The sequence below is a fragment of the Pangasianodon hypophthalmus genome, chromosome 1, assembly GCF_027358585.1.
Source record: "Pangasianodon hypophthalmus isolate fPanHyp1 chromosome 1, fPanHyp1.pri, whole genome shotgun sequence".
Taxonomy (NCBI): domain Eukaryota; kingdom Metazoa; phylum Chordata; class Actinopteri; order Siluriformes; family Pangasiidae; genus Pangasianodon; species Pangasianodon hypophthalmus.
In genome coordinates this window covers 12,157,436-12,183,622 of record NC_069710.1, presented here as the reverse complement: position 1 = coordinate 12,183,622, position 26,187 = coordinate 12,157,436, and the positions used below count along the sequence as shown (strand labels likewise).

The 26,187-nt window shown below is 42.7% G+C and overlaps 2 protein-coding genes across 7 annotated transcripts; one reads left to right on the top strand and one right to left on the bottom strand.

Annotated features, from left to right (window-relative positions):
* Positions 1–31: 31 nt before the first annotated feature.
* Positions 32–6,662, bottom strand: cluap1 (clusterin associated protein 1). Of its 4 annotated transcripts, none has more exons than XM_053236162.1 (13): positions 6,564–6,662; positions 6,262–6,323; positions 5,344–5,455; positions 5,075–5,159; positions 4,672–4,854; positions 4,332–4,511; positions 4,021–4,154; positions 2,710–2,851; positions 2,281–2,353; positions 1,307–1,417; positions 1,089–1,141; positions 836–895; positions 32–242 (listed from the first exon to the last, which is right to left on the bottom strand). In XM_053236162.1, the coding sequence occupies exons 2-13, from the start codon at positions 6,281–6,283 to the stop codon at positions 66–68; spliced, it is 1,332 nt and encodes a 443-aa protein (XP_053092137.1). In that variant the 5' UTR covers positions 6,284–6,323; positions 6,564–6,662; the 3' UTR covers positions 32–65. The 4 variants fall into 4 exon arrangements, with proteins under 4 accessions (XP_053092137.1, XP_053092141.1, XP_053092136.1 ...); XM_053236166.1 differs by having other exon boundaries at positions 6,432–6,647; XM_053236161.1 differs by having other exon boundaries at positions 6,262–6,647.
* A 389-nt stretch (positions 6,663–7,051) lies between these two features.
* wdr90 (WD repeat domain 90) lies at positions 7,052–25,161 on the top strand. 3 transcript variants are annotated; one of them, XM_026926651.3, is made up of 42 exons: positions 7,058–7,486; positions 8,224–8,315; positions 8,544–8,720; positions 9,033–9,171; positions 9,820–9,990; positions 10,083–10,209; positions 10,885–10,958; positions 11,037–11,149; positions 11,281–11,502; positions 11,628–11,693; positions 11,858–11,926; positions 12,558–12,668; positions 12,771–12,916; positions 12,991–13,048; positions 13,409–13,527; positions 14,110–14,271; positions 14,365–14,495; positions 14,624–14,740; positions 14,830–15,065; positions 15,155–15,300; positions 15,415–15,545; positions 15,960–16,090; positions 16,231–16,392; positions 16,539–16,667; positions 16,920–17,050; positions 17,183–17,256; positions 18,789–18,920; positions 19,099–19,337; positions 19,686–19,788; positions 20,142–20,263; positions 20,428–20,584; positions 20,720–20,910; positions 21,488–21,656; positions 21,833–21,950; positions 22,159–22,330; positions 22,439–22,561; positions 23,294–23,474; positions 23,661–23,791; positions 23,967–24,110; positions 24,210–24,329; positions 24,425–24,509; positions 24,598–25,161. In XM_026926651.3, the coding sequence occupies exons 1-42, from the start codon at positions 7,471–7,473 to the stop codon at positions 24,753–24,755; spliced, it is 5,595 nt and encodes a 1,864-aa protein (XP_026782452.3). In that variant the 5' UTR covers positions 7,058–7,470; the 3' UTR covers positions 24,756–25,161. The 3 variants fall into 3 exon arrangements, 2 of the variants coding, with proteins under 2 accessions (XP_026782452.3, XP_053093679.1); XM_053237704.1 differs by lacking the exon at positions 7,058–7,486 and adding an exon at positions 7,514–7,644; XR_008302548.1 differs by lacking the exons at positions 22,439–22,561; positions 23,294–23,474; positions 23,661–23,791; ... (2 more) ...; positions 24,425–24,509; positions 24,598–25,161 and having other exon boundaries at positions 7,052–7,486; positions 21,488–21,718; positions 22,159–22,299.
* Positions 25,162–26,187: the final 1,026 nt, after the last annotated feature.

Genomic DNA, 26,187 nt, shown 5'->3' with positions numbered 1-26,187 from the left:
TATATATATATATATATATATATATATATATATATATATATATATATATATATAGACTGTACTTGTTAGAAGTCATTGTCACTCTCCTCCAGTATCTGAGGGTGCAGTGATCTGGTTGGTCGGTTGTGCGTGGAGGCGGAGCCTTCCAGACTGCCGTTTTCCTCGTCGAGATTTTCATTTCCCTCGTCTTCCTCTTCCTCCTCGTCGTCATCGTCGTCGACATCAATCTCGCTGTCATCCGACTGCAGGGACGGACACACAACAGAACACAGGTTGATAAATGCACTTTATACACACAGGTAGCTATTTAAACCAAACTAATTTTTCTGACAGGAAAGTTTTCAGGAGGGACGTTCTGGTTTTCCGTGACAAGCTGAATTTGTCTGTCATGTTAATTTAAAGAGATTTTTTTAAACGTTCGTTGAACTCTCAGTAAATTATGAAAGTAACGCAGCAGTGTATTAATGTTTGCCAGCTAATTAGCTAGCTAATGTTACTAATACCTCTCCAGCAGTAGCTATCTGATGCTACTGATGATATTTGGCTAATCGGATTTAACATAAGCTCCGCCCCTGATAAACTCAGGGTGGGTTACCTAGGAAGACTCAAGTGTCCACACTGACAATTTTGTGGATTGTGTCATGTCCATGGCAGACAAGGGAAAGGGAGGAAGGTTCTACTAGTGCACATTCACACACAGACACCGCAGAGACATCCAGTGTGATGTTGGGTTCTTGGGTTTGAATTACTAAGCACTACTGCTAGTTGTGCAGTCCTCAATGCGAACTGTGATGGAGTCGCTACTTTCCTGCTACACACACATACAAACACACACCTTCCGTTTCCTCCGCCTCCGGCCAGCGCCGGGGCGATGCAGCGTATCCTTTACTCTGGGCTAAGTGAACGAGTGTGAATGAAAGAAAGAACAAAATCAGATACCAAAGAGAAAGAAAAAGTGGGAGAATGATCAAGCAGGATGTTGTTTTCAAAAAAACATTTTCAGAAAAAAAGTTCATGAAAACATAACTAAATACATGAAAAACACAAATATATAGTTTTGGGTTTCGATGCATTTTGTCTTGACTCACTTCATCCGAGTCTCCTCCCTGCATGTTGCCAATGAGACGTCCACCAGCTCGACCTACAGCAAAAAAATCAATAAATCAGATTTTAAAATGGCAAATTATAGGAGGATTGTAGCTCACCAAATAGACTCACAACACTAACGGGACAAAAACTAAACTAAACCTGATCTTTTGGGAATCATTTGTGAAACCACACAGGTGTGTGTTTGAGGTTTAGGTACCTGGTATCTGCGCATGGCGAAGGGGGAATGGTTTGGACGGTCGTCCTTCCTCTATGTCACTGTCTGAGCCTTCATCTTCTGGGATCTCCATGTCAGAGTCTTCCTCTCGCACTAAAACGAGAAAAGTGCCACTTGAGTGTGTCCAAAAACGCCATAGTTTCATAGTTTACTATACCTTATGCTAGTGTATGGGATGCCCTGTGCTACACTTTGTCAAAAAAGAATAAATAAAATTTAATTAGTTATATAAATCCCTATTCAAGCTAGATTATTTAACATGGAGAGATAACAGATATCTGTGATTTTAGTCTAGTACTAATCAGCAAAGTGGACAAAAATAATCCTTCCAAAGCAAAGTACCTACTGTATTTCACTCAACAACAGCGATCCTAATTAAATTAACAAGACAGTAACGTGAGAATGAAATCTGGTGATAAAGACAGCATTACACTGTATTACTGTCATTGAGACATGCAACTGTCATGAATGTGTCAGTGTGAACTAGTGTGAGAATGTGTGTGCATGGTGCCCTGCACAGGACTGGTATCCCATCCAGGGTATATTCCTGCCTCACACTCAGCAGGCTCTGGATCCATCGTGATACCTGACCAGGATAAAGGGCTTACTGAAACGAATGTATAAACGGACGCCTGGTCTTCTGCAACAGGAGTGAAACCCAATCTGATCTGCTGTTCTGTACATTTTGAGGTGCTTTTCTGTTCACGCCGGTTGTGAAGAGTGGTTATTTGAGTTACCATAGCCTTCCTGTCAGCTAAAACAAATCTAGTCGTTCTCTGACGTCTCTTTTTTGTTTTTGGCACCATTCTGTGTAAACTCTAGAGACTGTTGTGTGAAAATCTGAAGTTTTTTAAAATACTCAAACCAGCCTGTCTTGCACCAGCAGCCATGTTACTACTGGACTACACTGTTACTACTACACTACACTACTCTGTGCTGTGTGTGTAGGTTTCTACCTCCACTCGTCATGAGTCTCCTGTCCTCCTCACGTAGCTTGTTTTGCATCATTTTCATGGAATTTTCCGTTTCCTAGATAGCACAGAAAAGAGGAAAGTATAATATGATACAACAAAGTGAAATTGTCTCGCTTTGTTTTTTTTTTTTTTTCCCCAAGAACTAAGTTGAAGTTCCAAGGAATTTTTAATGTGGGTTTATATCTTCTTGGAAGACACTGGGTGGAACGATTGTGAAACATAAAGCAGAAGTTATGTTTAGTTTTGCATCATTCAGAGTGTGTTACAGTTTTGTATTAATGCATTAGTTTAGCTGGACAGTGCGATCTGCGGGGTCCAAGCACCCTTTGCATATAGAAACAAGTTACATAAAACATTAAAATTACTGTGTTTATGAGGACATTTGGTCACCGCGAACAGAGTGTGTTGTACCTCAAATCGCTCCTGCTCTAGTCGGTGATACTCTTCCAGCTGCTGCTCTAGGGAACACAGGCTGTGGAATTTCTTCACATACGTCTCATACTGCTTTTGCAGCTCCTCCTCAATCTTCTCATACTCCTCCATGAACGCCGGCCTGCATGCAGGACCACAGTGTCATACAGAGTGTATAGAGTTGTAGCAGCATTATACACAGAGTAGCTCTGACGTCTATGTCAATGCACTAATTTTATCTGTCTAGTGCTCCAAATAGCCATATCTATATCTCTGTTTGGATTTAAACATGAAGTGAAGTGGGCATGGTCTAAACTAGAAGGGTATTTTTTTCAGAAAAAATCCTGAAAAAACTCAGAGGTAGAAAAGGCAGCAATGTTAGCATAGCATGTTAATTCTGGTTCTGACAGTTCCTCAACCTCAGCTACATCACTCAAGTTCATAATGTTCATGAACTTGGTCTTTGTTTGTCCCCCAAGCTTCATATCTGTCTCAATCAGATTCTCTGTGAACATTTCTGGCAAGTTTTCTTTAAAAAAAAAAAAATAATAATAATAATAATTTAAAAAACTAAACAAAACAAAAAACGAATAGTGAAGTGTGGCCAAGTATGGTGGCCCATACTCGGAATTTGTGCTCTGCATTTAACCCATCCAAGTGCACACACACAGTAGTGAACACACACACAGTAGTGAACACACACACACTAGTGAACACACACACACTAGTGAACACACACACACTAGTGAACACACACACACTAGTGAACACACACACAGTAGTGAACACACACACACTAGTGAACACACACACAGTAGTGAACACACACACAGTAGTGAACACACACCCGGAGCAGTGGGCAGCCTTTTTTTTTTTTTTTTTTTTTTTTGCTGCGGCGCCCGGGGAGCAGTTGGGGGTTCGGTGCCTTGCTCAAGGGTCTCACCTCAGTCGTGGTATTGAGGATGGGAGAGAGCGCTGGTCATTCACTCCCCCCCACCTGCAATCCCTGCCGGACCCGAGACTCGAACCCACAACCTTCAGGTTCACCTTCGGGTTGCAAGTCCGAGTCTCGATCCATTAGGCCACGACTGCCCCCACGTGTGTGCCTCCTATTCATATCCGTATCTGTCTAGACACATTATCTGATTATTGTGAATAATGTGTTTGTATTTGGTTACATCCTTAATACAGACAGCAAACAGATGCACATATTGTATATGCCTATAGTTACTCTGTGTGCGTTTGCGTGCGTGCGCGCGCGCGTGTGTGTGTGTGTGTGTGTGTGTGTGTGTGTGTGTGTGCACGCATCACCGAACGCTCTGTAGTGTCTGTAAGCGCTTCTGGTTTCTCTCCAGCTCTTGCTTTTTCTTCTCAATTTTGGCCTCCAGACTCGCCTCGTCGGATGCCACATTATTCAACATCTCCTTGGTCTTCTGCACGTTCTCCTACACACACACACACACACAGACACACACACACACACAATTAGCATGCTATTACATTGGTATTATATTACATCAACCAATCAGAATGTACTTCATTCTGTTGCGTAGAACGTCTAGACATATGTATGTGTGTATCATGCTCTGTGTATGTGTGTGTGTGTGTGTGTGTGTGTGTACCATGACGTCTTTCACAGCCGCTCGGAGCGCTCTTTCCACCTCAGCGATCTCCAGTGGTCTACCGATGGCAGCAGTCCTGCTCTCTCTCAGGTCCCCTTCATGCCCCAGGAGGTCATACAGAGATGCCCCCTTCGCCGTGATCTCAGAGCCAAGCTGACGCGCTGCCTTTAAATCTGCTATCTACACACAAACACACACACGATTAAAAATTATAACAATAAGGACAACAATTACGCATACAGACGACTATTGATTAAACACCAAACACGCATAAATTAACATAAATGTTAAACAAGCCAAGAGTAAGGCATTCATTTTATCACACAGGGAAATTCCTCACTTTGGAAGCCAGGTTGAATTTGAATTTGCTGCTGGTGTCGTCGGAGCTGGGCTCGTCAGCGCCTGTCTCGTTGGTCTTCATGGCGTTGTAGAGGACGCTGGTGATCTTCAGCATCTCTTTCACCGCGTAGCCATCCGCCTGGTACAGACGCTTCAGGTTCACTTTGATATGAGCCTTTGTCGCCTGTGAGGACACACACACACACACACACACACACAGTATAGCAGCATGAAACATCATCTCCTGACCAGCCTCTCCTGTTAATAAGATAAAATAACACACAGCTTGTCATCAAATGTGACAAGAATGTGATCAAATATATTCCAGTGTGTATATTCATAGAATCTGGCCTTCCTGATGAGGGCAGATGAGTGCATCTACAAAAATAGGCGACTTAAAATACCATAAATTGAGCCACAGCTTTGATGAAGAACACTCTGTCCGACTCTGTGTCAGTGTCACTGGGGATCTCCATCTGTGGCTCGTACCTGTGTGAGAGAAAAACCTTCAGTTTTCTTTTTTTTTTTTTTTTTAGATATCTTTACCAAGGCTTAAAGAGCTATTTTCAACGTTATTTAGTATTAAACTTTGGTATCTTTGCAAATTATTATTCTATATGGTTGAATGTGAAACTAGTGGGGAAAAAATGTATTCATAGGATATATGCGTCACCTCTTGACAAGCCACAACAGGATCTCTGCTACCAAAGGAAAATTCGGAGTCCGGAAGTTCTCCATGGAGATCAGTCGAGGGTAGCCGAGTGCACGCATCATCTCTGTAAAATCTGCAAACGACAAAAACGCACCCACACATGAGGAGACGAGAGAGCTGCACTAAAAGCTAAAAGACAACAGCGCCGCTCCATCGCTCTCTTTAGGTAAAGATAAAGATGAAGGATTAAGTCCCACTGCACCACTATGAGCAGGTAGATGAACTCCTACACTGTGGGTAATGTAGGAAACTATTAAAGTGAAAACAGGCTACTATGTACCATCCCTACAGTGAAGCATGGTAGTGGTAGCATCATGCTGAGAGTTACCCCTGCATCTTTGTTAATACCCTCTTTGTCTGGTTATTGACTTTTGGTGGACGGTCTCCTCTTGCCAGAATGACAGTTGTGTCATATTATTTCCATTTTTTAATAATGGAATTTTTAATAATGGAATTAATGTCATTATGCAGGATGTTCAAAGTTTGGGATTTTTTTTTATAAATCCAAACCCGGATTGATACTTTTCCAGAATTTTGTCCCAGGCTTGTTTTGATAGTTCCTTGGTCTTCATGATGCTGTTTGTTAAAGTACATACTCAACTATGTGACTTCTGATGGCACCAGAACCAAGTTAGGGGTTTCACACCAAGGGGGGTGAATACTTATGCAATCACAACATTTTCTTTTTTTTTAATAAATAATTTTGCAAACTATATTGAGTCCCTTCAATATTAATTTTTTTTTTTTTGTAAATTTATGACATAAAATCCTAAATGAGTTCACTTCAGTTTCAGGTTGCAACACTACAGCATGCAGAAAAGGTCATGGGGGCGAATACTTATGCAACGCTCTGTGTAATGTATAGAAGAACTTACTTACTTCTTAGATCTCTGAACGACATGGCTGCTTCCCTCTTTCTCTCCAACGAACTTCAACGTCTCCTACGGAATAGATTAAAAAAATTAGTAAGAGCTTTCTTTTTTTTTTTTTGTAACAACAAGGTAAATATAATTAGCCAGCTAGTTAGCTAAATGTTTTTAGTGTATAACCTGGCCAAGTGTAACACTAACTAGCCAGTCAACATACTGAATTATGATTACTAGCTATATTTTAAGCATTACATATCTGCCTAAATATGGTCAGAAAAATTAATTAATCCAGTAAAATGCTACACAACGTGCCAGTCACTCGTTGTTTTGCAATTATTATAATAAAAACTTTGGTTTGTTGTTTGCTAGCTTTATAGCGTCGCCATCTGCGTCTGTATCCGTCACTATAGCAGCCGCGGAGCTACGGCACACCAAGAAGGACAAATCAGAAATAATACGAAACGCATTTGCAAAACCGTTCTTGACCTTTCAGTGAATATTAATAGTAAAAAATTATAATTAATTAAAGTTTTTCAATTATTTCTATTTAAAATGTACTAATTAAAATAGTTCAGCCATTTTCACACTAAACAATCAGGAAATGGCTTTTTATGATATTTTTTTATGCGCTAATGTGGGTAACTAGTAATCAAACGCTCTAGTTACCAGTTTAGCATCTATAATAAAGTGCATATTTTTTGTTTGTTCGTTTGTTTGTTTGTTTGTTGCTGAATCTTTTTTAAAGACTCTTATTGATGCTTTTCAACTGTTTAACCATCAGCTACAACTCATATTCATACAATTTTATTCGGGAATACGCATTCATAAATCAGCCTGTGGTGCTATTGATGTTTTAACCGTTATTTTTCTGGGACTACATTACCCATTACCCTTGGACCACATTACCGTGGATGGCGTATCCGGTTTTACGTCGACGTCATGACGTCAGTCAGCGGCGGCTGCTGCAGCGGGAGAAGTTGATTTATCAACAACGGGCGCCTGACAACCATAAACATCAATAAACTGACTTTAAAGTTATTCAGTCAACACTTTCTGTTTTATAAATCAGATATAACTGCACGTGAATGATTTAGGGAGTATAAATGGACGTCATCAAGGAATAAAAAATGGTTTTTGATGCATGTTGCAGCTAGCTAGAGGGCTAATTGTTTACAGTCAACAGGTGATGCATTGCTTTCTGCATTAATAGCAGGGATTAATGATGGCTTCCAAAGGTAAGTCTCTCTCTCTCTCTCTCTCTCTCATACACACACACACACACACTGGAGCTCATCCTCAATTCCTCAGTTTCTTGATATTGTCTAATCAGGAGAATAAAACTGATCACTGTGTGGGATTTTGTAGCCTACTACAAAGACAACATCAGCATACTGTAAGGTTTAAATGATTGGACAGTGATTGCATTTCAGTGTGGCACGTTTGCAGTGCAGTGATGAAAGTGAAATGCCACACAATAGAGATTTGCATTTACTTCAGCATTTATTTATTTATTTTAAAAAGCAATCCCCTGCTAAGGTTTTGCTTTTCAGTATGGCCTGTTTTCTGTATGTCACTAATGAAAAGCTAGTGGGATTGCTTTACTGTCTGGCACGGAATCTCCGTATTCATGTGGCTTATCAATGACTGAGGTGTAACACCACCTAGGCTTGATCTCCACTTGGGCAGACACATCATGAGTAGTGAAATCCAGTCATGGATGTAACTCTAATGTAACTAAAAGCAGATAGACTAAACACACGTTGTCCAATCAAATAGAAATTATCACAGGTTTAGTGTTTTTCGTATTCGTAGTACATATATGTTCCTATTCACATGTAAAATAGTTTGGTTACTTGATTTTTTTTCAAATTCCTCACCCTCTCATGTGTTTCTACCTGATGCTTTGTAAAGAAAATGTATTATTATTATTATTATTATTATTATTATTATTGTATATTATTTCTCCCTCCAGTGTGGCAGCATCCTTATGTAAACATATTTAAGCATGTGAAGTTGGATGAATGGAGGAAGGCCAGCAAAGAAGGAGATGTCACAACTTATATGGTTAAAAAACCTCTTCTGTACTCAACACTTAAATATTTTAAATTATTATTTGACCTGTAATAATTATGTAAATTTAAAGATCTAAAAAAAAGAACTATAATTTACAATATTGCCATGAATCAGGCTAGGTTAGTTACTAAAGATTATTTTTTCTGGCCCAGAAACTAGTCCTGCCCCTAATCTTGATCACATCCTCAGCTACACCCCTTTTTTTTCTTGTTACGTTAGGACAAGACGCTCAAGTGCACCGTGTTCCGTATCCGCGGTTCGGTTCCGGCCAGCAACTACATCCTGATTCCCAAAACCAGCAGCCAGTCGCTGGGCCTCACGGGCCGCTACCTGTACCTGCTCTTCAGACCCTGTCCCAATAAACACTTCGTGGTGCACTTGGACGTGGCTGCTGAGGTGAGAGCATTGACAGAAAGAGGCACAGAGAAGATTTCCAAGCAGATATCTCTTTGAATGTGTTTTTCACACTTACCAAACCACATCCTGCCATATTAAATAATAATCATACTCACAATCCGTACAAACAGGTTACTATGGTTACTATCAGTGACCAGTGCTGAAGCTAAAAATTCCGGTCAGAGATACTGTCAGAGATTGATGGATGAGCTGAAAAGTGACACAGGAAGCGTAACGTGAAATGGAGTCATGGATAAAGGATTGTTTGTTGTATCTTCTCTCTCTCTCTCTCTCTCTCTCTCTCTCTCTCAGGAGGGTCGTGTGATTCGTGTGTCATTCTCCAACCTGTTCAAGGAGTTTAAATCCACAGCGACATGGCTGCAGTTCCCCTTCCTGTGTGCAGGTGCACCTGGCTCTGTGTACGAGAGCACTGCCAAGACCGCCAAACACGGTACACACATGCTAAATCTAACATTCGCAGCAATTCACCTTATTCACATCAGTTATTGATTGTGACACTTTAAGGCTGGTCTTGAGTGTTTCCTCCTGGCTGGCTCACCACAAATCCAGCAGCCTGATTATAAGGCAGATAATGCCATTCTTGGCTGTGTTAAAGTCCTTGGGTGTGTCGTAGACACGTTTAAGACAGGTTTTAAATATTCACTCCTTGCTGGCTCACCAGAAATGTAACATTCATATAATAAGGCCGATAACAGCCTTCTTAGCCACATTAAACACCTTGAGTGTATTCTTATGCATACTCTTTAAGGCTGGTTATTAGTACTTACTCCTTGCTGGCTCACTAGAAATGTTACAGGTAGATAATAGTGCTGATAAGAGCCTTCCTGGCCACCTTAAAGACCCTTTTATGCTGGTTTTCAATTGTCACTCCTGGCTGGCTCACCAGAAATGTAACAGGCAGATAATAAGGCAAATAATAGACTTCTTTGCATCTTAAAGTCCTTGGGGGTCTTGTTATGCATACCCCTTTTTAAGCTGGCTTTCAATGTTTACTCCTGGCTGGCTCCCTCCAAATATATCTTGCAGATGATAGGTCCTAATGGAACGTTAGTAGCGAACATGACTGTCTGTGTTTAAGGTCTGGTGGGTCCGGCTCCAGAGGGTGTGCGCTGGACGTGCCTGATGATGGACCTGCGTTACGTGCTTTCTGTCTACCTGAACAGAACGCACAGCCACTTGAAGAGCGTCAAACTGTGTGCCAACATGGCCGTAAAAAATCTGGTCACCAGCGACCTGCTGCTGGACCCCGGTATCTGCTCATACTCACGTTAAAACCAATACACAAAACACTACAGTGATTTGTCTCTGTTTTAATCATGCTCTCATGCTGTGTGAATGCAGGTCTGTCCTTTTCAGAATTCCGGCAGACGGGCATGGTGCTGCCTGAGGGCACGGCCCCTATGCCCAGAGATATGTGCTTTCCTGTGCCAAAAGGCAGCAGCTGGCATCAGCTCTATGACTACATCAGGTAATGCACACACCTTCCTGTGCAGCAATAGGACCTTTATTATTTACACTTATTAAGAAACATTCAATATTGTAGTGAGCCTGCCATTATGCACACGTAAGGTTGTGGAACAGCTTCTAAACAAGCTCATGTCACTTATGCTATAGCAGCTATAAGCAATCCTGACCTCACCAGTTACCAGAAGAGAAACCAGAAAGCCCTCAGTCCCAGAGTCCTTCCCAAGTCGGAAAGCTTAAAGTTGCAGCTTTACCTTTGACTGTTACAAAGCGCTGACACTGGAGACCCTTTCCATAAATATTAAGAATCATCTTCTTACAGAAAACTTAACCAATATCAACAGTTATGAGCTTTTTAAGTCCGAGCGCCCCCCATTCAAATCCCTACAAATGAATGGCTTTGAATTTAAACAGAATTGAGAATTCAACAGGACAGTGGTATAAAGGTCTGTATATTGTTGATTAATAAAGTGCCACCATGTTAAAAAATGCAGAAATTTAGACAACTCAGCTTCTGCTATTAAAGCCTAATGATAAATGATCACAAAAAAAATATTTCTGTAACTTTAACATTTTTTTGTTTAAAATCAAACGTATTTCTTTTTGAGTGAATTTCCATTGATGTTTCATGAAACACGTGAAATTAAAACACACTGTTTGCTATGTGCGTTTTTTGCAGATTCCCCTCTGACGGTGCAAAGATGCCATTTGACTCCATACAGAAAGGACAGGGCACTCAAGCCTCAACTCCACGTGAGTGTTGAACACACAGACGCACTGCTGGTGTGTGTGTATATGTATATGTATATATGTATATCTATCTGTGTGTAGAAGAACCTCTGGATGATAAAAGTCCATATCGAGAGGAGAGCCGCAGCGTGGGCATCAGCAATCCAGTGCAGGACCGTGTCTCCCTCATCCAAAAGATCACCACACCCAAACCCGTGAGTCCTGATTTCACTTCCTGGTCATATTCCACCAGTTCTCAGAAACTAATATTTAATGTCATGTCACTAGGAAACTGAGGCTGAATCACTTTTGTTTGTGCGTTTGTGTGGTGTGTGTTTCTCTGTAGCATGCTAAGCAGCGCTCACTGCTGCACACCTCCAGCCTGCCTGAGCTCCCCACAGCGCCCTCTGGAGGTGTAGGCAGCCCCAGTTCCACAGGTCGTAGGTCACAGAGCGAGGAGGAAGAGGACGGCAGGGTCGTGTGTGATGACGGAGACAGCGTGCATGTGTATGCTCACTACGAGGACGATGACATGAGCAGCCGATCAACAGATAGCGATGAAGTGGCAGTGAGTGACCCGGTCGCCTGTGTGTGTGTGTGTGTGTGTGTGTGTGTGTAATCTCCTTCATCTTATGGTTTCATCGGATACAAAGTGCAGAATGTGTGTTTATCATGAGTGTGTTTTGTGTTTAGGTGGTCAACGCAGCTGTTCCTCGTTCACTTCCTCTGCCTTCAGCTAAACCAGCAAAGCAGCAAAGTGTGAGATGCTTCACTTTATGAAAAATCGTAAATAGAAACACACTCATATTTTTGATAACTGATGAAGTAACACAGTTCGATGGGGAAACGGGTGCTCTGCTGTATATATGCCTGATTTTGCTTTATTGAATTGTGTGTGTGTGTGTTGTGATCGGTCTTAACAGAAGTTGCACCCTGACCCTATACTGAAGCTGAGAAGAATCATTGGGTTTGGTGGAGCAACAGTGAGATGTGTGAGTGAGATAACACAAGACGCACACACACACACACGCATATATGTATGTGTGTGTATGTATATATATATATATATATATATATATATATATATATATATATATATATATATATATATAAAACTTTCACTACTGCACATTAATCCTTAACAAAATATCAATAATTCCTTATTATAATACATCTGACTAATTACTAAATAATTCTAAATCTAAACATTTTCTAATATAGAAATAAATTTTTAAAAAATTATCTTCTACTGTAACTATTTTCATCTTAATTATTGTAGCTATTAGTTTGAAGGAATGTTATATGATAATTAATATTACCATTTGTTAAACAAATAATGATTATTATAAAATATGAATCCAGCATGACTCATACTAATACTAATATTACACTTATTGTAATGTAGTATTATTTATGTTAGTTGTTCTATTGATGGTACTATTATTCATTATTTATAATGATCAGCATAGTAAAATTTATTCAGCTGAATATGATGAAGATAAAAATATTTTTAAATACAATACAACTGCTACTAATAATGATAGTGATTATTATTTACTGCATTTTTATTCTCTTTTTTCAATTCTTCCTCTCTCGCTCTCGCTCTTGCTCTCGCTCTCGCAGGCTGTGTGGGCTCGTGACGGAGAAGAGGTGGTGTATCCGTGTCACGCCATCATCGTCAGTATGAAGGTCTCATCTGGTCAACAGCGCTTTTTCATCGGCCACACTGATAAAGTGTGTAACATCACACACACACACACACACACACACACAATATAAAGTGTGTTAGTGTGTGACAGATGCTGAACACAATGCTTGTGTGTGTGTGTGTGTCAGGTGTCAGCTCTGGCTCTGAACTCCAGCTCGTCTCTGTTGGCGTCGGCTCAGACAGGAACACACTGCCTGGTCCGGCTCTGGAGCTATAGCAAGGGAGAGGCGCTGACTATTATTAAAACACACACACACTCGCTGCACTCACTCAGGTACTCAGACACACACGTACACAAACTAGACGTCTTGTTTAAGCTTACTGAAACATATTGTTTTGTGTTTCCAGTTTGTCCTGTAGCGGCGGGGTTCTGTGTGGAGTGGGCAAAGACAGCCATAACAAAACTGTGAGTGCTGCTTCACATCATACACTATTTACAAACAGGATAAACTTATAAACAGATAAATATTTACCTGGCCTGACAGACTAAACGTCTGCTGAGGTGCCTGGAAGGAAGGCGTTTACTTCCCGGGGAGACATAACTAGCTACCTCGGGAATATCGTGATGGGAGAGTGCTTACACTCATCATGCTGTATTCGCCCATCAGGCTCGCTTGACCAGAGCAAGTTGATGTTTTAGACTGAAAGCAGGAGGCACTTTATTTTCTGGAATATTAAATAATTTAAGCAGCTGTGTTAATAGTTGTTTGAGGTGATGAGTGTGTATTTTTTATGTGGAATGCTGTGTGTGTGTGTGTGTCTGTAGACAGTTGTGGTATGGAACACACAGCGCGTTCTCAAAGGGGGTGTTGTCTCAATTCTGGCTAAAGCTCACACAGATGTCGACATCCAGACCATGAAGATAGCCTTTTTCGATGACACACGGTACAAATACTCACACACACATATGCACACACACAAATGCACACACACCTGCTCACTTTATCTTACACTCAAATTAGACACATTCTTCCTCACTTTGTACATAATCTGGGTCTAGAGAAGTTATCAGACACCTTGCTTCCTGTCAGTTTTACAAAATCTGAAAGCATGGCAACATCAAAATTAGTCATATGCTAAAAATCAATTATACGATATGTAATCGTCGAGATTTTCTAGTGTCGGAAAATTTAAGGTTACAACTTCGCCTCTATTACAGAGTGCTGACACTGGAGGCTCCTTCCAAAAATGCTTATCAACAATTACGCAATTTCTGCTACTGTTACACATGTTACTATAGAAACAATAACGTATTAGAACGAACACATTATCAAACCTTGCAGCCAGAACTATTGAGCTGTTATAAAATATTAATCAACACCTTCTGACCAATCAGAATCTCACAATGATGTTTCATTGACACTGCAAATATATAAATCTGATAAACACCTCAACAACGTGCTTGTACTTGTATACGGGTGTCTGTATATCCTTTTATATTTACATTCACGTGTGTGTGTTGTGTAGCATGGTATCCTGCGGCGTGGGTAATGTGCGCTTATGGCGTGTGCGCGGCCGCTCTTTGCGCTCATGCCCCGTTAACCTGGGACAGTATCACAGCCTGGAGTTTACCGACCTGGCCTTTGAGCAGGGACACACTCCGGGACGACAGCCGGACGAGCGCACCCTGTGAGGACGTGCACGCATGCATGTTTCATGTGCTTCAGTACTGTTGTTATTATAATGAGTGTGTTGTACTTAGTGCGTGTGTGGGTTTTGCAGCTTTGTGAGCAGTAGAAGTGGCCACATACTGGAGATTGACTATGTCTCAGTGACTATTCAGAACATCAGGAGGCTCCTCCCATCTCAGCAAAGCCACACCCACAGCAGAGAGAAGCAGACCTTCAGTACTGGTGAGACAGTCAAGGAGTTTCACGGAGTTATGCATTTATATATAGTATGCATACATGATGTCAATGGAAGATCTTTACAAGGATAGTAAGAAGTGTGTGTGTGTGTGTGTGTGTGTGTGTGTGTGTAGGGCCAGGTATTGCAGTGAACAGTATCAGTGTGTGCAGCACATTCTGTGCAACAGGCTCAGAGGATGGCTTCCTGCGTCTCTGGCCTCTCGATTTCTCCTCTGTCTTCCTGGAGGCGGGTCAGTACCAGTTGTCAGTCTCCCACAATGACACTCATTTAACTTCTATAAAATTAACTTTTCAGTTTTTGTTTTGTATGTGTGTGTAGAACACGAAGGGCCAGTTAGTCTGGTGTGTGTTTCTTCTGATGGTCTGAGCGTCCTGGCAGCCACCAAAACAGGAAACCTCGGCTATCTGGACGTCAGTAGTCGTGGTTACCGCACACTGATGAGGTCACACACGGACACAGTGTTGGGCTTCAGTGTGGACGGAACCCGGCGCCAGATCACCACGGCATCCCGTGACGGCACCGTCCGTATCTGGGACGTGGACTCCGCTCAGCAGGTTTGCTCCCATCCACATATTGTGCGAAGCTCTGTTTCAGAAAGTCAGTGCGTCATGAAGATGATGTTTGTCTGTCTTTTTCTGTGTAGCTGTATGACTTTGTATCTGATGATCATAATGATGCCCCGTCCTCAGTGGCGTTCCATCCCAGGATGCCCATCTTTGCCTGTGGTTCCAGCTCTGGGACCGTCAGAATTTTTGACATCCCCACAGCCAGCTTAGTAGCCCAACACAGGTACACACACAGAGCAGCGGTTTTTATTGGGACATGCCTCGTATACGCACATACCTCACATCCCTTGCAGCGTGATTGTATTCAGTAGACTTCCTGTGTTTTGTGTTGTTTCAGACAGCACCGGGGTGAAGTGGTGGGCCTGGTGTTTTCTCCAGACGGTGAACGCCTCTACAGCGCTGGCTCTCTGGGATACCTCGCTCTCTATAACGCTGCCCAACCGGAATATGACGTCCTCCGCGTGCTAGGTTAGTCCATGTTACCCAGCATGTCATTAACGTTGATGAGAATGTGAACATTTGCACGGAGTTTGCATGTTCTCCCCATGCTTCAGGGTTTCCTCTGGGTACTCTGGTTTCCTACTCCTGTCCAGAGACATGCGTTGTAGGCTGATTGGTATTTCCAAATTGTCCATAGTGTGTGAATGGGTGTGTGAGTGTGTGTGCGATTGTGCATTGTGGTGGGTTGGCACTTTGTCCAGGGTGTCCCCTGCCTTGTGCCCTGAGTTCCCTGGGATAGGCTCCAGGATCCCCCGCAACCCATTGTAGGATAAGTGGTATGGAAAATGGATGGATGGAGAATGTGTGCTGTGTTGCCTACATTCTGCTGTGATAACGAATGCACTTCACGTGGCTAATGCTGGTGTTAATTCTGTTGTAAAGGTAACATGGTTGTGCGAGGTACAGATCGAGGCCCGGATGCTTTGGCTGTGAGTTCGGATAGTAAACGCCTGGCGTTTGTTGGTCCCACAGAATACATCGTAACCGTCACGGATGCGCATTCGCTCGATGAGGTAGACGTGACTATTAATTAACAAGACGTTCAAAAAAGGAAAAATAATAAGTCTTAGCATTTACCCTTGTAGAACACCTTTTTAGGGGTCCAAGCACCAAAGGTGCTAGTTATAATATTTGTTTACTTTGTGTGTTTCAGTTATTACGTGTGGATGTGAGCGTATTAGATGTTGAGAGCACAACACTGGATTCGGCGTTAAAGGTGTGTTTCTCCCCGTCCTCCCTGTCCCACCTGCTCATCACCACTTCGGCCAATAAGATCCTGTGGATCAACAGTAACACAGGAAGGCTACTGAGAGAGGTGAGAGAGATGTGCAGTGCTTGTTTATTTGTTAATTTATTCTTTGTTGTTTTGATGCTCCATGATTATAACTACGGAATATATGCTAAAAAAAAAATAATAGTGAATCATTTTTTCGTCCACTTCTAACTGTTGTACATATATAGGTATCTGAGGTGCACAAGGATCAGTGCGCATCTTTGTCCGTCAGTGAAGATGGACGCTACCTGCTCACTGCTGGACACAACGCAGTGAAGGTCTGGGACTACAACATGAAACTGGATGTCAAGTCGCAGGTGTGTGTGTGTCAATGGTTACAAAAAAGGAGGTTACATGTGTGCAACCTCATATTTATACCCCATTGGAAAACAGGACATGGATTTTGTGGCAATTGTGTGTAATATTTTATACACTCATGGTTGCATACTTTTATGAAGGGTGCCAATAATTGTGGAGGATACTGTATCATCATTAGCAGGTGCCGCCGATTATATAGAGGAGAAGAAATGATCTAATAGTTGGAAAAACTGTGTGTGTGCGTGTTACAGGTATTCATCGGTCACTCAGAGCCCATTAGACAGGTGAGCTTCACCCCTGACCAGGTGGGCGTGGTTTCAGTGGGTGACGCCATCTTTTTCTGGGACTTCCTGGCTCATCAAAAGGAAGTGCCTTCCTGCACGTAAGTGCCCTCCACTTACCATATATTAAAGCATATGATATTTTAAAATCTATGATCTCACTTTATTCTGAGTATCATCTTATTCTTATTTTTTTTTCCTTCTCATTTGTTCTTCCTCATTTTCCACCCCAGTCTCAGATCACCAGTATCCGCCGTCTCTCCTCCTACAGCAGGGAAAGACCGGATTAGCTCTCCTCCTCAGACAGGTAAATATTCAGCAAGGCTTTCCGGTTTCTTGGTAATGTCACAAGTTGCGTTTTGGATCTTAATGACATAGTGAGAGCAAAAAAAAGGAGAAAGGCTAGTGAGGGATTAACTGTTTATAGCTGCTATAATGCAAGTGATAATGAAAAAAATTTCGAATGTAACTAAACACATAAATAGTATGATGGGTCGTTCTTCGTTAAATAAAAATACTGTTAATTTTGGCAAATTGCTGTGTTTTATAAGAGGAATAAAACATAACAGAGTGAGCTGTCATAGGAAAATAATCAACTTCAGGGTGATAACAGTAACTTCACATCACTGATTATTTTCCTCACCATGTTTTATTTGTTACGGATTACACTCTGCCCTACTGAGCAATTAACTCGCATTCACCTGACTCACCTGATTCCCTCACACGACTCACGCATACTCACCTGACCACTCACATGACTCACGCATACTCACCTGACCACCCACATGCCTCACTCACCTGACTCCCACACACGACTCACTCACCTGACTCCCACACATGCCTCACTCACCTGACTCCCACACACGACTCACTCACCTGACTCCCACACATGACTCACTCACCTGACCACTCACACGACTCACTCGCACTCACCTGACTCCCTCACACGACTCATTCGCACTCACCTGACTCTCTCACACGACTCATTCGCACTCACCTGACTCCCTCACACGACTCATTCGCACTCACCTGACTCCCTCACATGACTCATTCGCACTCACCTGACTCCCTCACACGACTCATTCGCACTCACCTGACTCCATCACACGACTCATTCGCACTCACCTGACTCCCTCACACGACTCATTCGCACTCACCTGACTCCCTCATACGACTCATTCGCACTCACCTGACTCCCTCATACGACTCATTCGCACTCACCTGACTCCCACATACGACTCATTCGCACTCACCTGACTCCCTCACACGACTCATTCGCACTCACCTGACTCCCTCACACGACTCATTCGCACTCACCTGACTCCCTCACACGACTCATTCGCACTCACCTGACTCCCTCATACGACTCATTCGCACTCACCTGACTCCCACATACGACTCATTCGCACTCACCTGACTCCCTCACACGACTCATTCGCACTCACCTGACTCCATCACACGACTCATTCGCACTCACCTGACTCCCTCACACGACTCATTCGCACTCACCTGACTCCCTCATACGACTCATTCGCACTCACCTGACTCCCTCACACGACTCATTCGCACTCACCTGACTCCCTCACACGACTCATTCGCACTCACCTGACTCTCTCACACGACTCATTCGCACTCACCTGACTCCCTCACACGACTCATTCGCACTCACCTGACTCCCTCATACGACTCATTCGCACTCACCTGACTCCCTCATATGACTCATTCACACTCACCTGACTCTCACACCTGACTCACTCACACTCACTTGAATTACTCACTGAATCACATTTTGGCATTAAATTGTATACTTTGATCTTACTCATTTTTGGATTCCTTCAGTGGCTGTGAAACACAGTGAGGTGGAGTTTAATGGAGGATTGTCCAGCGGAATGCCACGACAGGCGGCACCTCTTCCTTCCTCGCCTCCGCCCATTTTAGACATGATCACCAGAGAGAAGACGGGGCATGAGGGTAAGTCGGCTACTTTCATCCCCAGGAGTGTGTTGCTAGCCGTGTTTGTGAGTCACATTATGCACCAGAAACCTCAGCTTACACGATGATCCATTTATTTTTAGGACACTACAACAAAATAGTACACTATTAGTGAATATGGTGTAATTTCAGATGTACTATATCTTTTTTGGAACAGATTCATCTTTCCTGTCACTCACTGATTGCGTTGAAGAGGTGCAACCCGGCCCCGACCGTTCCCCTGCTCCTAGACACGCCTCTTTCCTGCGTGTCACTGAAAGGGGCGGAGCCGCAAAATCAGACACTGCTCCAGTCAGTCAGATCACGGTGGAGGAAAATGGAGAGGAGAAGAAGCCGATCCGTCCAGACTGTTACAAACACTTCATACCTCGTTACAAAACAACTGCACTTGACCCGGTACACATTATGGGTTTTTTTTATTTATCTTTATGACCACTTTTGATTATTCATTAATATAATAATATATAAAACGTTCATTTTACGTGCATCAAATTTGATGTTATTTGAGAATACGTTATTACAAACTGAGACAAGTGGACCAGCCAAGATACTTACTGAATGAATGACTGACTGACTCGCACACTGACTCACTCACTGACAGACTAACTGACTCGCACACTGACTGACTCGCCTGAATCACTCACACAGCTGACTTGCTCGCTCATTTACTCACTAAGTGGCTGACTCACTGATTTACTGACTCACTCACTCACTCACTCATTTTCTCCTCCTCTTTTCTTTCAGAGTGCTGTAACTCCACCTCCAGGACAAGAAGGCCTTAGCCTCAAAGCTGTGATTGGTTACAATGGCAATGGGCGGAGCAACATGGTCTGGAATCCAGACACAGGTGAAAAGTGAAAAGGAATCGAATATCTGATCATGCCGTGTGGGTGTGCTGCAAGGGACTGGGTCAGCATTACTGTAGATTTTAGTAGCCAGTTACACTAATCACGCTTACACGCTACATAAATTTCCTCCACGCTTGAATTTAAGAACTTGAGAACTTGAAGTAGCATAGTTTTAACTTACGCCCAGCCACTAGGTGCAACATCCACCACTTTAAATTTATTTTGTGAGGAGGGTAATGCAATACTGTGCAATATTTTCGGCAAAGCACTAAAAAAAACCTTCCCTGGAACTCATTAGTGTGTGTTGACTGTGTGTTTGAGCAGAACATGATGTGTGTCCGTGTTCCTGCAGGTCTGTTTGTGTACTCTTGCGGGTGTGTGGTGGTGGTGGAGAATCTCCACAACGGTTCACAGAGACACTGGCTTGGCCACAGCGAGGAGATCTCAACCCTTGCCGTAACACACGACGCAAAGGTACTGCTACAGGAAGCAATTCTAGCACCTTATTTGGATACATTTTTTAACCGGAGCATTTTAATATTCACAGAAGCATATAAATATTTGTACTTACATCGATAAGACTGTGTACTAATAAAACACATGGTGTTGTTGGAAAATAATCAATAATGCTGATGTAGACAGTGGCCTCTGCGTCAGGAGGTGGGGCATCTTCCAAGAGCCTCATTTGCATATGGAACGTTCAAGACGGGTCACGCAGAAATAGCATTTTGTACCACAAGGGCTCAGTGCAGAGTCTGGCTTTCTCTAGAGACGACCTCTACTTTCTGTCCGTAGGTGGGTCAGATGATGTCGTTTCTTGTCCTATTTGTAAATGAATAATATTTATTAATTAAAAACAATATTCAAATTATAGTAGTGAGGATGTCGTGAGGAGTTACTGGGGTGTAAGATCATGTCTGGTGTGTGCAGGTGATTTTGAGGAGTCGAGAGTGGCACTGTGGAGCACACACTCGTTTGAGTTGCTCTGTTCGATCAGTGCGAGCGTCCCACTGCACGAGGCGGTGTTCTGCCCCAGCAGTGCTAGTCAACTGGCGTACGTCGGCTCCAGTGTCATCTTTTTCTGCTACATACACACACATGGCCGTGGAGCGGAGCTACAGGTATGCACACACTGACAAGCATACTTCATTCACTAGGACTGACAGGGACACAGGCCACGCTTTCTTCACTGAGACTGACAGGGACACAGGCCACGCCCCCTTCACTGAGACTGACAGGGACACAGGCCACACCTCCTTCACTGAGACTGACAGGGACACAGGCCACACCTTCTTCACCGAGACTGACAGGGACACAGGCCACGCCTCCTTCACTGAGACTGACAGGGACACAGGCCACACCTTCTTCACCGAGACTGACAGGGACACAGGCCACACCTCCTTCACTGAGACTGACAGGGACACAGGCCACACCTTCTTCACCGAGACTGACAGGGACACAGGCCACGCCTCCTTCACTGAGACTGACAGGGACACAGGCCACGCCTCCTTCACTGACACTGACAGAGACACAGGCCACGCTTCCTTCACAGAGACTGACAGGGACACAGGCCACGCTTCCTTCACCGAGACTGACAGGGACACAGGCCACGCCCCCTTCACTGACACTGACAGAGACACAGGCCACGCCTCCTTCACTGAGACCATGTAATACTAACAGTAGTACTTCTCCTTCTAGGTCCAAACCGTGGGTTTGCCAGAGGAGATCGGTGAGGCTGAGGTCACATCACTTTGTTACAGCACTAACTTCATCCTGTACACCGGGACGAACAGTGGGCGTGTGTGTGTGTGGGACTGCAACACACACCGCTGCTTCATGACCTGGGAGGCTGACGATGGCGAAATCGGTGAGAGAAACCTCTCAGTGTCTGCGTGTCCATCTACAAATCAGAGGTTTAGAAATAATCCAGTGTGTATCCACCTAATCTTTATCTGTCTATACAGGAATTTCATCACTTTACCCCATTCCACAAACCTTGCTTGCTCAAACTGGTGTGTTTTTGTGTTTGTTTTTCATGTGTAGGCGTGTTGCTGTGTCGTGGTCACAGGCTGCTTACTGGCAGTAACAGTAAGAAGTTAAAACTGTGGTCAGTGGCTGCAGTGCAAAATCTCAGACCTTCGAACACCAGCAGCCAGGACTGGTAAAAATAAAAACATACACAAACGCCTTGTCCCAAATAACACAAGTAAACACGATGGCTTTCTTTTGTTATTTTCTCAGGAGTTTGTCAGAGAGTGCTATGGCATTAGCTGTAGTTGAATTTCACTCCATTCAGTAACACATTTATATGAAAGGAGCTAGCATGTCTGATCTGTCTCTTTTTCCACATTGGATGATCTGTCGATCAGCAACGCTCAGGTGCTGCTAGAGCAGGAGATGGTGCTGGACGGCACAGTGGTGAGCGCAGCATTTGATGATGTAATGGACATGGGAATTGTGGGTACAACTGCAGGAACGCTGTGGTACATAAACTGGACAGACAACACCAGTATACGCTTAATCAGTGGCCATAAGAGCAAGGTATATACACACACACACGATTGACAAAATGACGCGGGTATAAAAGGCACTGCATCGTTATTGTTGGCAATAACACGTGTGTGTGTGTGTGTGCGAATGTGCATGTAGGTGAACGGCGTGGTATGTAGTCCAGACGAGCATCACTTTGTTACCTGCGGGGCGGATGGTAGCGTAAGAGTGTGGGCGTTGCCTAGCAACGAGCTGCTGGTCCAGTTTCAGGTGCTCAACCAGGTAACATGCAGCCAATTGAAACACAGCTGTCATAACTGACCAATCAAAACAGCTGTCATTATTAACCAATCAAAACACATTACTGACCAATCAATACATGGCTGTCGTTATTGTCCAATCAAATCACAGCTGTCGTTACTGACCAATCAAAACACAGCTGTCATTATTAAGCGATCAAAACACATTACTGACCAATCAAAACACAGCTGTTGTTATTAACCAATCAAAACACAGCTATCATTATTGACCAATCAAAACACAGCTATCATTATTGACCAATCAAAACACATTACTGACCAATCAAAACACATCTGTTGTTATTGACCAATCAAAACACAGCTGTCATTATTGACCAATCAAAACACAGCTATCATTATTGACCAATCAAAACACAGCTATCATTATTGACCAATCAAAACACATTTATCATTATTGACCAATCAAAACACATCTGTCATTGTTGACCAATCAAAACACTGGTGTCATTATTGACAAATCAAAACACATTACTGACCAATCAATACACATCTGTTGTTATTGACCAATTAAAACACAGTTGTCATTACTGACCAATCAAAACACAGCTGTCATTCCTGACCAATCAAATCACTGGTGTCATTAACCAGTTAAAACAGTGGTGTCATTACTGACCAGTCAAAGCACAGCTGTCATGATTGATCAATCAAAAAATCTAACAGTATAGCGGTATTTACTGAAGTGTGTTTCATTCAGAGCTGTGAGTGTGTGTGTTGGAGCCCAGCAGCAGCAGTGTGTGAGCTTGGCACAGTCGGGCACGTGGCCGGAGGCTACAGCGACGGCTCCGTGCGGATCTTCAGCGTAGCTTCAGCTGAGATGGAGCTGAAACTGCAGCCTCACCACGGCGCTGTGAGCGCACTGCAGTACTCACACCACGGTGAGCTCGGATTTACAGCACGAGCTTAGCTTTAACATGGAAGTGCAAGACCAAATCTCACGTTTATACTGATGCATTCTAATCATTCTAATAAGTTATCGTTTCTATAGTAACACATGCACTACCCCATGAGAAGGTCTTCAGGAAAGAGGACTCGTGTGTGTTGACCCTCTGCCTCATTTGCAGGTCACGTGCTGCTTTCAGGAGGACGAGACGGCGTCATTGCAGTGAGCAGCCCATCAAGTGGAGCCTCCTTACGCATCATCAATGACCACAAGGGGGCGGCGGTCAGCGCTATACAGTGCACAGCCAAGCAGGTTCGAGAGAAGTCTGAGTCCACCATCAATACCTGTTCTATTAGTGAAGAGAAATAAAATAAATAGAACAGACAGAAGAGTGTAGTGAGTGTGTTAATGACTGGGTTTAACATAAATATAACATATTTAAGAATCAAAATCATTTTTCTCCATCATTTAATAAAACATCTTGCAGTATAAAGAGTACGGTCTGGAGGGCAACGAGCTCTGGCTGGCCGTCAGCGCCGACCGCCGCGTCAGCATCTGGGCATCCGATTGGGCAAAGGACAAATGCGAGCTGCTGGATTGGCTGACATTTCCTGCTCCCGCCCCTCTTCAGGTGATCAGCACACACAGCCTTCTCTTTCCTGTTATTATCGTCACGCTAATTAGACTTTGTTAGAGAGGAGGAGCTTGACTTTTTGCCTTGACCAATCAGGACGCAGCGAGCTTGCCGCCCAGTCTGGCAGCGTTCAGCCCCACAGAGAGGGGAATAGTGGTTTACACGGGGTATGCTGCTCAGAAAGAACTCACCTTCTACTGCCTGAAAAAGAAACAGGTACACACACAAACACACACACACACACACGATTTTGGATTTCAGCACCACATTTAGTGTTGTTTAACGTTTGTGTCGGTCTCGGTTTGTGCTAGGTGATGAGGACGGTGTCTCTCACTGACTGGGCTCTGTCTCTCAGTCTGTGTTTTAGAGGAAGACTTCTCGCTGTCGGATCAAACCGTGAGTCACGTGTACCTCTGTTAAGAGTGTGTGCTCCTGACAGAAAACTTCAAGTGCGTGTGTGTGTGTGTGTGTGTGTGTGTTGCAGAGCGTGTGCTGAAGCTGATCGACTCCTCCAGCGGCCGTTTTCAGGATTTCACGTGGCACAGCGACTCCGTTCACCACTGCAGTTTCAGCCAGTCAGGAACTCAGCTGTTCACTACAGCACATGGAGAGGTCTTCCTGTGGAGCCTAAGAGGCCTGTGACACACACACACACACACACACACACGCGCACACACACACACACACACACACACACACAGAGCAATGGTATCTCAAATAAGATGTGCTCTGGACTATACAAGATCAACACTAACACACACACATGTTACTCTGTGAAGTCCATTAACATATTTTCTCACTACACACACACACACACACACACACACACACGGTAGACTTATTACTTGGGACCAAGACTGGCTTTTGTTCTTGGTTTTATTCTCTTTTATCATTCGGAGTCTCAAGTCACAAGCCTCTGAGCGTGTGTGTGTTTGGTTAGTTACTTGTGCGAAAGTTCTTTTTATCACAATTTAGTTGAGGATTTAACTTATGAGAACGTTTGAACACTTTTATATGTTTTGAAATAAACGTCAAAGTTTTGAAACAATGTGTGTGTGTGTGTGTGTCCCCAATGATTTCTACCCACAGTCAGGGGACAGAAACCTATTCGTTTACCTCAAATACATACGAACATTGGGCCTTGCATAAGTATTCACCCCCCTCCACAGAGAGAGAACACATACATGAGCTGAGAAGCTGACAAGAGCTGTGTGTTTGGATCACAAATTGTGTCAGGAAGATCACAACCACGTTCATTTTACAATTTAAATTAAAAAAAATTAACATAAAAGAAATAGATGTATTAAATAACAATGATTACGTAATCTATAAAAACTATAGAATTAATAAATTATTTTTTAAAATATTATTCAGATTTTTATGAATGAATTATAAAATTAACTATAAAATATTTATATAAGAATAGTAACATTTTATTTTAAAAAATTATAAAACATTTTAAATCATTATGTATATGTATGAGCCTTTGTAACTCATTAAAAATTGCATTTTAAAACCTTTTTTTTAAATAATTTTTTCAACATTGAATCTAGATGTGTTTACGAATTTCAGACATCTCTCTTTTTAAAAACAAAAACAAAAAAAAAACGCTTCTATGCTCTTTAAATTAGTTACAGAGAAAGTAACAGTGTTGAGCTTTTTAGCAAATTAACTAGCATCCATGACCGGTCTGAGAATACGCTTCAATTTAAAAAAAAATTTTATTTACTTTCAGTGTATAATTTAGTTAACAGGGTGGCACTGGATGTTCAGAACGATGTCAGTCAATATCACAATATCAGTGAAAATAAAGGGAAAAAAAGAATGAGAGAATTTTAATTTCTTCTTAGAAAAGTCAGATGATGCAACATATTGTTTAATCACGTGACTTTGGTTTTTCTTTCTTTCTTTCTTTCTTTCTTTTTTTTTGGAATGTTCAAAATATTCCAAAAAAAAAGAGAAAGAATTTGATGGGGTGAGCTAACAAGGTTGACCTAATGGGAGCTGAAAAAAAAAAAAAGGTTAATAATGGATTAGTCATGGAAAAGGATGTTTCACGATTTCTGGAGATTAT